At 39.7% G+C, this 15,387-nt stretch overlaps 1 protein-coding gene across 3 annotated transcripts in view; it reads left to right on the top strand.

Annotated features, from left to right (window-relative positions):
- VMP1 (vacuole membrane protein 1) overlaps nucleotides 1-14,845 on the top strand; it is a 134,067-nt gene extending 119,222 nt beyond the window's left edge. For 2 of the 3 annotated variants that reach the window (XM_067020453.1, XM_067020452.1), the window contains exons 11-12: nucleotides 11,180-11,282; nucleotides 12,393-13,220. In XM_067020453.1, the coding sequence (XP_066876554.1) occupies nucleotides 11,180-11,282; nucleotides 12,393-12,536 (247 nt within the window). In that variant the 3' untranslated portion in view covers nucleotides 12,537-13,220. Of the gene's footprint in view, nucleotides 1-11,179; nucleotides 11,283-12,392 lie in introns of all 3 variants that reach the window. The other variant, XM_059047752.2, reaches the window with a different exon arrangement.
- Nucleotides 14,846-15,387: the final 542 nt, after the last annotated feature.

Genomic DNA, 15,387 nt, shown 5'->3' with positions numbered 1-15,387 from the left:
GTGGTCAGAATGAGCTATATTGGTCTGGACTTTTTCTTCTACAGAAAGAAAATCTATCCTTTCATTTTATTTTATTATTATTATTATTAATTTTTGGCTGTGTTGGGTCTTCGTTGCTGCGCACGGGCTTTCTCTAAGTGCGGCAAGAGGGGGCTACTCTGTTGCAGTGCGTGGGCTTCTAATTGCAGTGGCTTCTCTTGTTGCAGAGCAGAGGCTTTAGGCGCGCAGGCTTCGGTAGTTGTGGCACGTGGTCTCTGTAGTTGTGGTTCATGGGGTCCAGAGCACAGGCTCAGTAGTTGTGGCGCGTGGGCTCAGTTTCTCTGCAGCATGTGGGATCTTCCCAGACCAGGGCTCGAACCCATGTCCCTTGCATTGGCAGGCGGATTCTTAACCACTGCACCACCAGGGAAGTCCCTACCCTTTCATTTTAAAATACACAAACCTGGTTTATGTATTTGATTCTCTTTGACTTTTTTTGATCATTGTAAAATAATCAGAAAAAGTTATGGAAGTGTGGAACACAAATAACTCTATTAATCGGAGGAGGATACAGAGGTTTTAAGACCCCAGCTGCTGGGAATCAGTTGTACATGCTGATTTTAATATAATCTTCTGTACTTCATGTAGAAAACTGCTTCTTTTTCATGTCCTCTTCCTGTAGTTTATCTTCTCTTTTGACTCTTAATTCCTTTGTATTTTTCTTATAGATATTGGGAGGCAGAATAGTTAAAGGTTAAAGCAAGAACTCTGGAGTTAGACTGTAAGGTGAGAAATGGACATTGTATTAGGAAGTTACTATTAACGATAATTAGAGTATTTCTGTAGAATGATGAAAACTAAAACCCAATTATATTAACCTACATAGTGGGTAAAGAAAAAGTCAGGCCAAGGTCATACCTGACACATTTTAAGTGTTCTTTAAATATTTGTTGACTAATTGAATTCATTTATTCATTAGTAGGAGAGACCTCTTGTGTATTTTAGGCTGATGGAAATACTCTGGTTAAAAGCTAGAGATGGAAAATACAAATGAAGAAAAGGAAGGACGTGGGTTGGATATAACATTTAGTAAGCACTCAGTGTGCCAGATGCTTTACATTTGTTTTTATGAATATGCATAATAAAACCTATAAGGTACTTACTATCACCGTCTTCTTGGGGAAACTGACACATATTTAAATTCATGTAAATGGTAAGAGCTGTAAGGAGATAGGATCAAAAGCCTGAGTGGTTTGATTTTTTTCTCCTTAACCGCTTCTTCCTTCAAAACTGGAATGAAGGGACTTCCCTGGTGGCACAGTGGTTAAGAATCCGCCTGCCAATGCAGGGGACACGATTTGAGCCCTGATCTGGGAAGATCCCACATGCCTTGGAGCAGCTAACGCCATGCCCACAACTACTGAGCCTGCGCTCTAGAGCCGGCGTGCCACAGCTACTGAAGCCTGTGCACCTAGACCCTGTACAAGAGAAGCCACTTCAATGAGAAGCCCGTGCACTGCAACGAAGAGTAACCCCTGCTCGCTGCAACTAGAGAAAGCCCGCGTGCAGCAACGAAGACCCAATGCAGCCAGAATTAATTAATTAATTTTAAAAACTGGAATGAAGATTTCAAGATCTTTTGAGGTGGAAAAGAGGGACATTGAGAGAGTGCTACAGAAGTCAGTGAGGTAATCTTGAAGTTGGCGATTTGGACAAGAGTGCTAGTTTCAGATGGCTGCCTCGTGAATGTGATAGGGAGCCAGAATGAGTTCTTTCTGTCTACTCTCCTTGTTCACACTTGTATTGACCTGGCACGGCTGAAACTAGTTACTACCGGTGTTACTTTGAGAAACCTACTGGGTTTTGTACTGTAGGTTTAAATGCATTTTTTTCCCTCTTCCTCTCATCACCCTTCTAGATTAAGTTCATTTAGGGCAGAGATTCTGGCTTTTGTTTTTAAGGTTATCTACTGCATTTAGCGAGTTTCTGCCTAACGGTTGGAATAACTAGATTTTTCTTGATGAGTTTAAATTCCTTTTCAATACTGTCACTTTTTTCACTCACAATCAAGCCACTTTGAATGATATAAAGGCCAGTGAGCTTCCGTGCTATTTCACCGTAAATTTGAAATTCCACAAACTATTCTTTATTCTTGACCTTTGGGTCTGCGGGTCCCTGTTGCTGATTTCTTTCTTTCTTAGAACTCAGTGGGTCATCCAGCCAGCCGCAGACTGATTTGTCACCATATAAAGCTTCCATCAGTCTGTCATTTTCTGTAACTGAAATCAGTTGATTTTTAACAGGGTTTTGTTTTGGCAGCCAATCACTTTTACTTGGTTCTTATAGACCACTTCTTTAGCTCTGCCCTCATTCGTTAACATAAATGCCTGTTTGGCTTCTGTTGCTCAACTCAAAATTCTGAAATGAGGTTTTGTTTTCAAAAGCTTCCCTTTAATGATAGCGTATTTCAAAGAGTATGTGCGAATTGTAAGGAGGTCTTACCTTCATCCTGATTCTTATAGAAAACAATTCCAAATGTTCAAAAGCAAGTGCAGGGCTTCCCTGGTGGCACAGTGGTTAAGAATCCGCCTGCCAATGCAGGGGACATGATTCGAGCCCCGGTCTGGGAAGATCCCACGTGCTGCGGAGAAACTGAGCCCGTGCGCCACAACTACTGAGCCTGCACTCTAGAGCCTGTGAGCCACAACTACTGAGCCTGCGTGCCACAACTACTGAAGCCCGTGCACCTAGAGCCCATGCTCCGCAACAAGAGAAGCCACTGCAATTAGAAGCCGGGGCACCACAAAGAGTAGCCCCGCTCACCGCAACTAGAGAAAGCCTGCGCACAGCAACGCAGACCCAATGCAGCCAAAAATAAACAAATAAATAAATTTCAAAAAAAAAAAGAAAAGGGCTTCCCTGGTGGCGCAGTGGTTGAGAGTCCGCCTGCCGATGCAGGGGACACAGGTTCGTGCCCAGGTCCGGGAAGATCCCACATTGCCGCGGAGCGGCTAGGCCCGTGAGCTATGGCCGCTGCGCCTGTGCTTCCGGAGCCTGTGCTCTGCAACGGGAGAGGCCACAACAGTGAGAGGCCCACGTACCGCAAAAAAAAAAAAAAAAAAAAAAAAAAGAAAAGAAAGTGCAATTGAGGGTTACTTTTTTTGAAAGACGCCTGTGATAGAAATATATGCTGTGAGGCAGTAGAAACAGTACACCTGATGTTTCTGGATAAAGCAGTGGTCTTCCCTCTACACAGCCTTTAGGAAACCGATGGTGTCATGTGTTTATAATTCTATTCAGCGCACAATGGACTAACTTGAGTACAAAAGAGGTTTTAATAATTTGAAAGAGGCACAGCTGTGAACGAAATTCAAGATGTTTTAATCCCAAATCCTGAGGTTGAATCACAACGAATTTTAGATGATGCCAGACTATCAACTCAGATTTGTATATATGAGAAAGCCCTAGATTTTAACTCTTTCATTTCAGTCACATGGGATTACTGGATCCCATTTTTACTGGGTTAAATGTGTTTATTTGGGCTTCCCTGGTGGCGCAGTGGTTGAGAGTCCGCCTGCCGATGCAGGGGACACGGGTTCGTGCCCCGGTCCGGGAAGATCCCACATGCCGCGGAGCGGCTGGGCCCGTGGGCGGTGGCCGCGGAGCCTGCGTGTCCGGAGCCTGTGCTCCGCAACGGGAGGGGCACGCTTACCGCAAAAATAACTAAATAAGTAAGTAAGTAAGTAAGTTTATTTGAAGCCAACACCAGTTCATTTACTTGTCATATTCCTGGGTTAATGGATTAATTAAGGATCAATTTGTATCTTTTTTTCTTTTTTCTTTCTCTAATCTCTGAGGACTGAAAGGCTATAAATATTAATGGTTTTTAGCATGATGGTCTTTGGCTTCTTCAGAAAGATTGTTTGATAAACTACCTCCCCTCTGCCTTGCCTGCCTCTTCTCCTGAGCAGTCTACCTAAGGAGGAAAAACGTTTTTTTTTTTTTTTTCATTTGCAGGGAAATCTATCATTGTTGAATCAGGCCAGGCGTCTGAGATCCATTCTGAGTCACTATGAATAGAGTTCTAGTATTGGTCGGGGCCCCAGGGAAACTGGTGGTTAAATACTGTGAGAATCTTTATCAGACAGGAAATGACAACTCATTAAAGTACTAACGGTTAAGCCTGTTTAGATCCTGGCCTCGCTGCCCAGCGGGGGCAGGGCCGGGGGTGGGGTTGGTTATGGCGTGTGGTGTTTAACTCTACAGTGTTTGACCGACATGTGCACATTTCTGAAAACAAAGAAATATTTATAAGACTGTTATCAAGAAAGGGACTTGCTAGTCCATCTTGTCCCTGAACTTCTACCTGCCTACTATCATTGCCTCTTTTGTTCAGAAGGACAGATCAGCATGTAATGGAGGTGGGATAGGGAGGGGCTTTTATTTCATCCCTGAAAATATATCCTACCAGTACCTTCATTGTAAAATTTAATCCCTTTAGCAGAAGAGCCTGTAGCTTCAGTCTAAAAGAGTCTGTTTATGGCTCTACTTACTTCTCAGCTGCCAGGCCAAATCTCAATTGATAGAATTCTCTGGAGTCTGAGGATAAATTTGACTTATTGATTTACATACAGTGATCCTCATCCAATCAAGAAAATTCTAAAGACCCTGATATTCATTTAAAACATAAATATAAGTTTAACTGTGAGCACAGGATTTCAGTCTCTTGAGATTTGGCTATTTAGGTTCTTAAAGGCCCTCTTTATAGTGGCCTGTGGGAGCCACTATAAAGGATGCAAGGATGAGCAAAAAAGAGACACTTAATCTGGATCTTAGTAGAAATAGCTTTCTTTTCTCTAATGTGTTACCTAACAGTTCTGCGTAGAGTTGGTCTGCTAACTAAGCCTTAAGATATTTTTGACCTTTTGGGAACAAGGTATAGTATCTGTACCCCTTGCAGTTTAGTTTCCTGGGCTAAACCAGTGGTCTCCACCACTGGAGTGGGACTAAAATAGAACTTCTATTTATATTTATTTTCATCTTTGTTATTTTCTTTTTTGTGTATTTTTTGTAATGGACATAACATTATTATGGTAGTATATGTACATATAATTTATATGGCTTATACATACGTGGAGGATATAGCTTACCATCAGGCTGACTGGCACTCCCTCAATCCACATGTCAGAAGATCACAAATCATGGATTACAAAAAAAGGCTAGGGTTAGAGTAAGAGTTCCATGGTACAAAAGGGGCTTACAGTGGGCACGCTGCAATTTATTGTTTTTTCTATGTCCCATTAATCAGAAATATTCGCTAGTGATAGCATGGAAGCTGTCATAATTAGTAAGACATTTAGTAACAATTTAAAAATTTTTTAGATTTCATCCATATTTTATCCATTTTAATTTGTATTTGTACATTTTACTATTTGCGTAAGTAATATACATATATCAAAAATGTTCGCAGACCATTGGTCTAGGCTCCTCTGCCCTTAAAAGCTGCTTTTGGTGCTATCAAAAAGTAGTCTAGGGCTTCCCTGGTGGCGCAGTGGTTGAGAATCCGCCTGCCGATGCAGGGGACACAGGTTCGTGCCCCGGTCCGGGTGGATCCCACAGGCCGCGGAGCCGCTGGGCCCGTGAGCCATTGGCCGCTGAGCCTGCGCGTCCGGAGCCTGTGCTCCGCAATGGGAGAGGCCACAACGGTGAGAGGCCCGCGTACCACAAAAAAAAAAAAAAAAAAAAAAAGTAGTCTACTTCAAAAGATCTCTTTTATGCTTTCTGAATTATAGCAGCAGTAGACTTGATTAAACCTTTCCTTTCCCTTTCTTTTAATACTACCCCTGACCTGAATCTTCTTCTAAAAACATTTTCTCACATTCATAAGCTTTCCGTGGTTTAACTAACCACACCCTGAGAGTTTTATTTCCATGTTCTGATTAATCATTAGAGGAATGTTAAATAAATCAGCCTCAAAGTACTGCACAAATAGAAAAACGAAGGTTAAAAAAAATTTTTTTTGCCCATACTTTTTTTTTTCTAAGAAAGATAAAGGCTTACTGCCCTATAGCCTTACTGGGAATCCATGTCAGACAGTATGTTTTCTGGAACGCCAATGATATGACTTACACAATCACATTAATGCTAAGATCTTCAAAAAAAGTGGTTAAGAAAGCAGAGCCTGTATTAAAAATTTACTTTATTAATGCCTGTTTAATTCCCATAGGCATTTCAACTGCTTAACCTTTATATAGGCCCTGTGTAAATAGGGCTAAACAAGACAAATCAATTTTTTTAAAGTTTATGTTACTTCTATGTTATTAAGCACTGTGCCCCAGTTTTATGATGGCACATAATAATAAAAAACACTCTTGGGCTTCCCTGGTGGCGCAGTGGTTGAGAGTCCGCCTGACGATGCAGGGGATGCGGGTTCGTGCCCCAGTACAGGAAGATCCCACGTGCCGCGGAGCGGCTGGGCCCGTGAGCCGTGGCCACTGAGCCTGTGCTCCACAACGGGAGAGGCCACAACAGTGAGAGGCCCGCATACCGGGGGAAAACAAAAACAAAAACAAAAACCACTGGGTGGAAAAATCCAAAGAGAATCATGAACAGGAAAATTTCAGGTCTTTTAATAGCAAGTCCTAGATTGATGACTATGTCCATGATGTAGAAGAGATTCAAAGTAAATCAAATGGTGTGTTTTTTATACCTGGTGAACCAATTTGTTTGAGAGTTACAAAATTTGAAAGGAGTCCCTTGAAAACAGAATAACAATGACCGATGAATTTTTTGGAATGGGTGTACGCTCATAAAATGAAAATTTAAGCATTGTGAAAAACTGGAGTACTCACATCACCCACCCTATGCAACCTCTGCCAATTGTGATGCTTCCTCTGGTAGATTTTCTGGCTTTTTGTGGGAACACAATGCAGACCTTTATTTATAATGAGTCAATATGGGGAGAATTTAAAATACAGATTTCTTATCAGATAAGTGATTTCCACAGACAGAGTCACAGATGCATTAAAAAGCATAGAAAAATAATATATTTGGTTTGCACAATGGTCAGGGCCCTTGACAGAATTTTGCAAAGAAGTTTGTCTTGTTTTTGTTTTAACACATACTTAGGTATATAAGCATGGCAAAATATTGTTCCCATGAAACCACTTTTGAGCTCTGAGTGGGTTTATTAGACTTCTGTGGAATTTTTCTTTACTTTTTTTTCCCCCTCTTTTGTTTGCATTTTCTGAGGTGTTTGTTTGTTTCCTTATTAAAATCAGTATCAAAAGTTCAAAAATTGCCATTAGAATAACTTGTTGGAAATTTGTTTCTTCATGAGTTATATTATCTGAAAAATGTTTGTGTGTGCCAAGAAAATAAATATCAAGATATTACTATCCACAAAAATTTTTTTACCCACTATGCTGAAGGTCTACAGCAAGGAAAAGTAGATGAGATCAATTTTATTCTTGCTTTTGTTTTCCTTTGTTTTTTCTTTTCCTCTTTAAGGCTTTCTCACCTAGAGAAAATGGCTGTTTACGGCTAGTTTAAGTATATTTAAATCCAACCACTGACTGGAAAATAGTAACTCTAATACTTTGAACTTAATCAGCACCTAATTGCAGATGGAGAACTTAAGCTACCCACCATGGGTTGAGATGAGGGTCCTTAGCCAGGTGCACAAGGTACTCTGAATTTAATGCCTTTCAGAAAATGGCATTTAAGTTATTTCCTGAGCCAACTATAAAAAGACACTGAACTGTGATGCAAGTTATTCCTTCCTCATGTGTGTACCTTAAATTAATCCTAAATGTCAGAATGGACTCTTCCTGTCTGCTGCTTGAAAATAACTTGAGGGATGAAGTTGTGAGATGGCGTTATTGTTTTCCTTAAATGTATGTTAAGAGTGAAAGCTGTAATTTCAATTTTTATCTAAAGAACTTAAAGAACTTTCGTGTTAATTAAGAAAACTTTAGTATTAGGGTGCTTTGTATAAGCTGAGGCATGTATGGCCTTAAGCCATTGTTTGTAGACTTAGAGAAATGAAAATAAAACTAAAATTTTGAGGAATATATTTAAAAATTAAGAAGACCTGACAGATAATTCATTATGTAACAATTAATACCTAGTTGTCAAATATGTTAACTGTTTAGATTTTTTCAGATCATGTGGCATTTGTTCATAATAGTTTTGGTTAATATATTGCTGTAAAAACTTTTAACTAATCTATTTTCACCTGTTCCTAGTCTCTTATGAAAAACTGAATCTCCCACCCCACCACCAAAAACTCTCTAAAGCATGTAACAAACACCATAGCCCCTTGAAAAATTAATCTCTGCATTAGCCCAAGGTAATTCTTTGAAAGTTACACATCATGTAAATGTGTAAGGCCATATATTCTCTATCAGCTAAACAAGTAGGTCTTAATGGACTTATAATGGCAAATCATTTATGGTTTACAGTTATTTTGAAGGGAATCTAGAAGGAGTGTTGCCAGTCCCTTCCTCATTCCCCTCAACAACAACAGCAAAGTAGAACCTTTCTACCATTGGGTCTTGGTTCTTAATTTTCTCTTTAAATAATGGCTTGACCCTGGAGCCCAAGAATGATTTGAGGAAAATTGTAAGGCATATTTTTGCTTAACTTCAGTCTGAAGTTAGAGGTCTGAAGAAACAACAAGACACATAATGGAACCCAACTCTTGGAGGACATCAAAAAGGGAATTTTCAAGTCATTTCTTGTACAACCTAGCTGTTCAAATAAGCATACAAACATTTCAGCCTCTCTAAATGTTTTTTTTAACTTTCAAAAAAAAAATGGCTTGACTATAGCCATCCTTGGGAGTTTAAAATAATGACATAAGGTATTGTTATTTAGGGTGAAAGAATCAATTTCTGGGAATTCCCTGGCAGTCCAGTGGTTAGGACTCACTTTCACTGCCATGGACCTGGGTTCAATCCCTAGTCAGGGAACTAAGATCCTGCAAGCTGTGCCTGCGGCCAAAAGAATTTCTGAAGGAGAGTTCTTATAAATCTGTAATCTTCAAAGCCAATCTTTTTGTGCATTTATTTCACTGGATTTTTTTTATATTCATGTGGTTTATTTCAAGTATGAGTGGATGAGCTATTTGCATTCCTTTATGCATTATATAAAGAACTACCCAAGGGAAATCTGTGTTGGTTTTTTTTTTTTTTTTTTTTTTTGTGCTAGGCGGGCCTCTCACTGTTGTGGCCTCTCCCGTTGAGGAGCACAGGCTCCGGACGTGCAGGCTCAGCGGCCATGGCTCACGGGCCCAGCCGCTCCGCAGCATGTGGGATCTTCCCAAGAATCATTACTAATAAACAGCAACAGAGCTCAGAGACAGCTCTTCTGGTTTATCGTACTAATGTAAGGCCACGTAAAAGTCTATGAGAGGACTTAACCCACAGTCTCCCTCCCTTCTCTGTCTTTTCTTTTTTTTAATATTTACTTATTTATGTGGGTTCTTTAGTTGCGGCACGCAGGACCTTTTTTTAGTTGCAGCATGCTGGATCTAGCTCCCCGACCAGGTATCGAACCCAGGCCCCCTGAATTGGGAGTGCAGAGTATTAATCACTGGACCACGGGGGAAGTCCCACTTCTCCATCTTCGATGTCTGTCATACAGGTCTTCTGGAATCATCAATGTACTCATTGCCTCTACTACATATGTCTATCCAAGCCTTTTTACATATCCTTCAGTATTCATTAAAAGACTTTTTAAACAACTTCACCCCACACTGATCTCCCTTTTTTCCCTTCAGTTTCTTTGGAATATATCTTCTGTACCAAAAAGTTGAGAAATTTATTATTGATTTATACATTCTTTTGTTTGCAAACCAGGTCGTGTGTGTGTGTGTGTGTGTGTGTGTGTGTGTGTGTGTGTGTGTGTGTGTGTGTTGAATCCCTGTAATGATTTTAAGTTCTTAGACATAGACTATTTCTTGCAGTTCTTTTCTTTCCCCATAAGGGCATGGTGGTTGATAATTAAAAGGATCAAAGAAAAGTGTCAGCCAGGAGTTATGTATTTGTTCACCTCTTGTAAATATAGTAGCAAGAAATTTCTCTTCCTCTACTACTGCTTTTTGTTACAGAAAGCAGCAACTGAACTGTTCTAGAAAAAGGGCAGTGAAGTTAATTTAATACTTACTTTAAAAAGAACATAAGGCACTGTTGCAAATACATAAAATACCTTTTGCTGGCCCCAGGAAAAAGATTGGGCTCATTTAGCTTTTAGCCCTATTATTATCAGATGAGAAAATAAAGGGTATAGAAAATAGAGATGTTTGGTTTTCTAAGTTGCCCCAAGTCACCATTTTTTTTAAATGCCTGCAAGCATTTCTAAAACGGGAGCCTGGTACCTACAGTTGCCAAACCGGTTTAACAGCACTACCTCCACATATTTTAGGTGAGAGGGAGCTCCGAGTACATAAACTTATCAGAGATCACTGTCCCAATCATCTCAGAACAAGTTGTTTAGTAATGTACTGTAGTTTCTGTGCAAACCATCTACCATAAACCACGAAGTGATTCAAGGTTCGTAGTTCCTTCTTTGTTCCTTTGTTAATCACTGACTTCTGACTAGTGGGAGGTGCCTCCCAAATTTGCTAATGCATTCTTTTTGGATAAGGATGACGCACCGATTGTCCTAATAAGGACTTGGATTGAGAAAGGACCGCCCCCTCTGAGAAGATGGGACAAGTCAGAGAGAGGGCGGGCAGTTTCTTTTTCAACTAGGGATGACACAAGCATAAGTCATTTCCTTATTAATCGGTTCAAACCAGTTCTTACAGGAGCTGGTGGTGATAAATTTGAGACTTCTCAGAAGTCATTCATTTTATTCTTTGTACCACACCAGTGTGCAGCGTCAGCTGAGAGCTGGCCTCGCTCTGAGAACTCACTCTTCTCCTAGCAGGGACTCTCAGCTCCTATTTGCTTCTGAAACATTTGGAGGGAGAGCTTTTTCTCCTTTATGGGGTTGTGAAGGGATGAATTCTGATCTACTGAAAAGAGTCATTAACAGGATTTCGCCAGCTCGGCTGATTGTTGTTAGTTTTTTTTCCTCCTCCTATCTAATCCCTGCTCTTTTGAGTTGAGGCGGTAAGTGGATTTTTCTGTAACATTTTTCCTGCTTTTCTTCCCAAATGTATCTTTTTGCTTGGGTTATTGTACCCTGCTTCCAGTGCTGTCCCTGGCATAGGTCCATCTCTACAGAAGCCATTCCAGGAATACCTGGAGGCCCAGCGTCAGAAGCTTCACCACAAAAGTGAAACGGGCGCGCCACAGGTGAGACTTTCCCCTATCTTCTTCTCTTCCCCCCGCCCCCCACAGTTTCAGGGAGAAGTTCACGTTCACAGCACTCACTGGCATTTGTAGGCAAATGAGTGAGGTTTGTCAGTCTTAGCAGAAGTTTGAGGCTCGGTTTACTCTCTACTGGCAAATGTGCCTTTGTCTAGATCAGAAAATGTATTGATAGCTTCTATTTTGTACATCTTCTCCCAAAAACAAGCCTTGGCCTAGTGGAAAATAATGGATCTGTTATGTAGAATGAGTTACTACCTTGATCTTAAATGATTTATTTACAAGTAGCGAGTATACTTTCCAAGTGGATTAAACAGTTAAAATTTATAGCATAACAAAGCATTGGACTTACTGAGTTCATTTGAATATCTTTCTTCATTTTTGCTCTATTTTTCTTTTCACAGATGGGAAAATAATTTTTTTTAATATAAACCAAAGCTGTTAACATAACTGAACTTAAAAACGTAATTAAGTTAAGCCTACCTTTTCTATAAACAGTTCTGCAGCAAAGGAAATGACTAGGAGAGGATGAGTAAGCAATAACCTGAAATGGGAAACTTGAAGGAAGCATAGTGTTTTTCTTGTTTGGTTGGTGGTTTTTTGTTTTCTGATGGCCTTACACTCTTTACGTGGCCCTTTGCTGCCCTCAGTTGACCAAACATGACTCCAGGAATAGTTAACATTTATATTTTAAAAGCTGCTCCTAATCCTGGAACAAGAATATATACCCATGTACCTATCTTGACACTACTCTCTGCACGTATCTCCATGGTGACTTCAGATAGTAAGATTTAATCAGAGACTATGTAGTGAATGATAAGAGATGACTTCACACTCAACCCATTCTAAACTATATGAATCAACATTGACTTTGTAGCTAACAAAGTGAAATCTTAATAGCTGAGTATAAGAAGGCCTGAATGCAGATTTCACAGTAGCTGAAGACACAAGACTTTTCATTTTTAATTGTTTAGGCTTTATAAGTTGTAAGCTCCAGGTTCTCATTATTTTCGTTAAAACATGGTAGGAGGTCCCCTTTTTACTACTGAACTAATGAAGCATTTCTCGTGGGTTGTTCTGCCTTTCTTCCTGCAGGGAGAAAACTGGTTGTCCTGGATGTTTGAGAAGTTGGTTGTTGTAATGGTGTGTTACTTCATCCTGTCCATCATTAACTCCATGGCACAAAGTTATGCCAAACGAATCCAGCAGCGGTTGAACTCAGAGGAGAAAACTAAATAAGCAGAAAAGTGTTAACTGCAAAAATTTAAATGGACGGGTTCTGCCTTAAATTGGGAGGACTCCAAACCAGGAAGGAAAATTCCCTTTTCCAACCTGTATCAATTTTATTTAATTTTTTCCCCTGAAAGCAGTTTAGTCCATATCTTGCACTGACATACTCTTCCTTTGTTAAGGTAAGGTATCCACTGTCAATTCAATCCAAATTGTATTTTGTTAGGGTGGAATGTGATATTAAGCAGCAAACTTAACGAAAACTGGCCTTCTATTTGTTACTTTCAAAAGCCCACATGGTACAATTAAAGAATTCTGGACACCAAAAAAAAAAAATGGTTCCTAAGTATGTCAAATATGTCAAGCTTTTTAGGCTTGTCACAAATGACTTCTTTGTTTTTCTAAGTCATCAAAAGTGTATATAAAGTATACTAGATTGGATAACAGTCTTGCATGTCTATCATGGTAAAATTTAATATGCCATCCTGCCCAACCCTTCCTCTCCCACCTTTGAAAAAAGGCCATTTTATGATGCATTGCACACCCTCTTGGGAAACTGATCTTTCAATTTTGAGACAGTATAAGGAAAATCTTGTTGGTGTCTCGCAAATGAGCTGACACCATTTTTTATTCTGTATATTTAGAATGAAGTCATGAAAAAACTTTATAAAGATATCTTTGATCATTCCAAAATTGTGTCCGTTTTCTTGAGCGTTTTGATACGTTTACTTCCTTTTAGCTTCTACCAACTAAATGCAACCTTGCCATATCCACCTATAACCGCAGTTTCTTAAGCCTTCATTTATTTGCATGAAAGGGCCACCACCAAAGCATTTTTTGTTGGGCTGGAATTGGGCAGCTGGCTACACACTGCTGAAATGGCACCTTAAGGACTGCTATATCAAGGGGACTTCTTGGCTTGTGAAAACAGGAGAGATGATAGTATACAAATCAAAGGACATGGAGAGAAAAATGACTCGTTCTTTAAAATAAAACATTCTCATATCTGTTACTTTTTAGCCCAGCACGTACTCTGATTTTAACAGACAGAAATTTACTTTTATATGTAACCTAATTTTCTTGCCTTTCTTCAGTAAGTGTTTTGTTCTTATGTGATTTTTTCCTTTGGGATGTTTCTGGTTGAACTTGGTCATTTTGTCTTGCTTGGGAAAAAAAATAAACAGTTTCACTTTTTTCCTTTAGGAAAATTGGTACTGACATTATGTTGAGTGTAGAATTGGGTTTAAATCTCAATAGGCCAGAAATGCCTGGTTTGTTTGATCAAATCCTGCCTGAATGTCTGCTTGTTTTGCCTACCGTCGTGACATCTCCATGGCTGTACCACCTTGTCGGGTAGCTTATCAGACTGATGTTGACTGTTGAATCTCATGGCAACAGCAGTCGATGGGCTGTCTGACATTTTGGTATCTTTCATCTGACCATCCATATCAAATGTTCCCATTCAAACATTACCGAGCATCATGGTTTACGATTAAAAAAACTGGTCCTTATGTCTACTGGCACTTTGAATCTTTTATGCCATGATATTGTAGCAGTATCATGAGGATTCTGTGGAAGATTGGGATAGTCTGTGTGATCAAAGCTAAATAAATAAAGGACAAGCAACGTGCCTTGTGGGTTTTGGAAAGGTTACTTCTTAACAATCTTTTTCCCCTCACCCAGAAACTTTCTAGCAGTATGACAGTTACTTACATGAAAAGCAGTACCCAAATGCTTTATTTTAAACAGATTCACATTAACCAGTATAATTTTTTAGATTCTTTAGCGTTAGCATAAGTCTCTAAATCAGCTTCCAGTTGTGTTTCATCTCCTTCACCTGCATTTTATTTGATGTTTGTCTGAAGAAAGGAAAGAGGAAAGCAAATATGATTTGTACTGTTTGTACTAAATCTTTGGGATTTGTTGGTAAATTTATTTCAGGGTAAAGTGTAAGAAAAACAAAGACTTGTTTCTTAGGCTGAAGGTCTAAGTGATTTATAATACATTTGACTTGTGATGACGGCTTGTTCACTCTTTCAAATGAATTTGCTTTGAAAACAAATGAAGAGCAGCTCTCCTCCTTCCCTCCACTAAGTGTTCAGGTGTGACATGTCCAGGTGATTCTGCTGGATTCCAGCTGGAGCAGTGTGCTACCCTTCTGTTCCTGCGGTTGGTTTGTTCCTTTCTTTTATCCACCAAAGTGGACGCAAACAACATGATCCCAAAGACATGCCTAGTTAATTCCAGCTGATTGGAGACCAGAAAATTTGTAAATGGATGGTTTGATGTTACTGCAAATAAAAGAAAGGGCCTGGGAATTCTTTTGATTCCATCTCTACTTTGTTTAAGTCTCATTTCGTGCCTTAAATATCCGCAATGTTTTATCATATCTCAACTCAGTGACTGACAAGCAACACAATACAGTGCAACACATCAGGGTTTATACCCTAAGGTACTGAGGAGCACCTCCCCCTAGCAATGCCATGTGGGAACTTGCAGTGTTTTCTGTATTCTCTGTATAACCATAATCCAGAGTGTGGGATTTAGAAGGAAGGGAGAATTTTAATTTCATTTGGACAATGGCCACTATTTCCATTCTCTAAAAATCCAGAAGACGGCAAGGCTGGAAGTAACGTTGCTGAATTACACTAGTTAATTCAGTGTATATAGTAGCGGGTAGTCCTTACAAACAAACTCAGCCTGTGTGCTCAGTGCTGTCTGTAGCTTTAGTAGGACAGCTTGAGGCTTGTTAACTCAAAGTGATTCCTGCAGTACAAATTACTCATTAAGCTAAAAAAAATATATAACTGATTGCCCTCTTGTAAACTGCGGTGAACTGTGTTTTGACTGACCGGTGTGT

This window comes from Kogia breviceps, chromosome 19, assembly GCF_026419965.1.
Source record: "Kogia breviceps isolate mKogBre1 chromosome 19, mKogBre1 haplotype 1, whole genome shotgun sequence".
NCBI classification, from domain to species: Eukaryota; Metazoa; Chordata; class Mammalia; order Artiodactyla; family Physeteridae; genus Kogia; species Kogia breviceps.
This window is presented reverse-complemented; position numbering and strand designations above follow the sequence as displayed.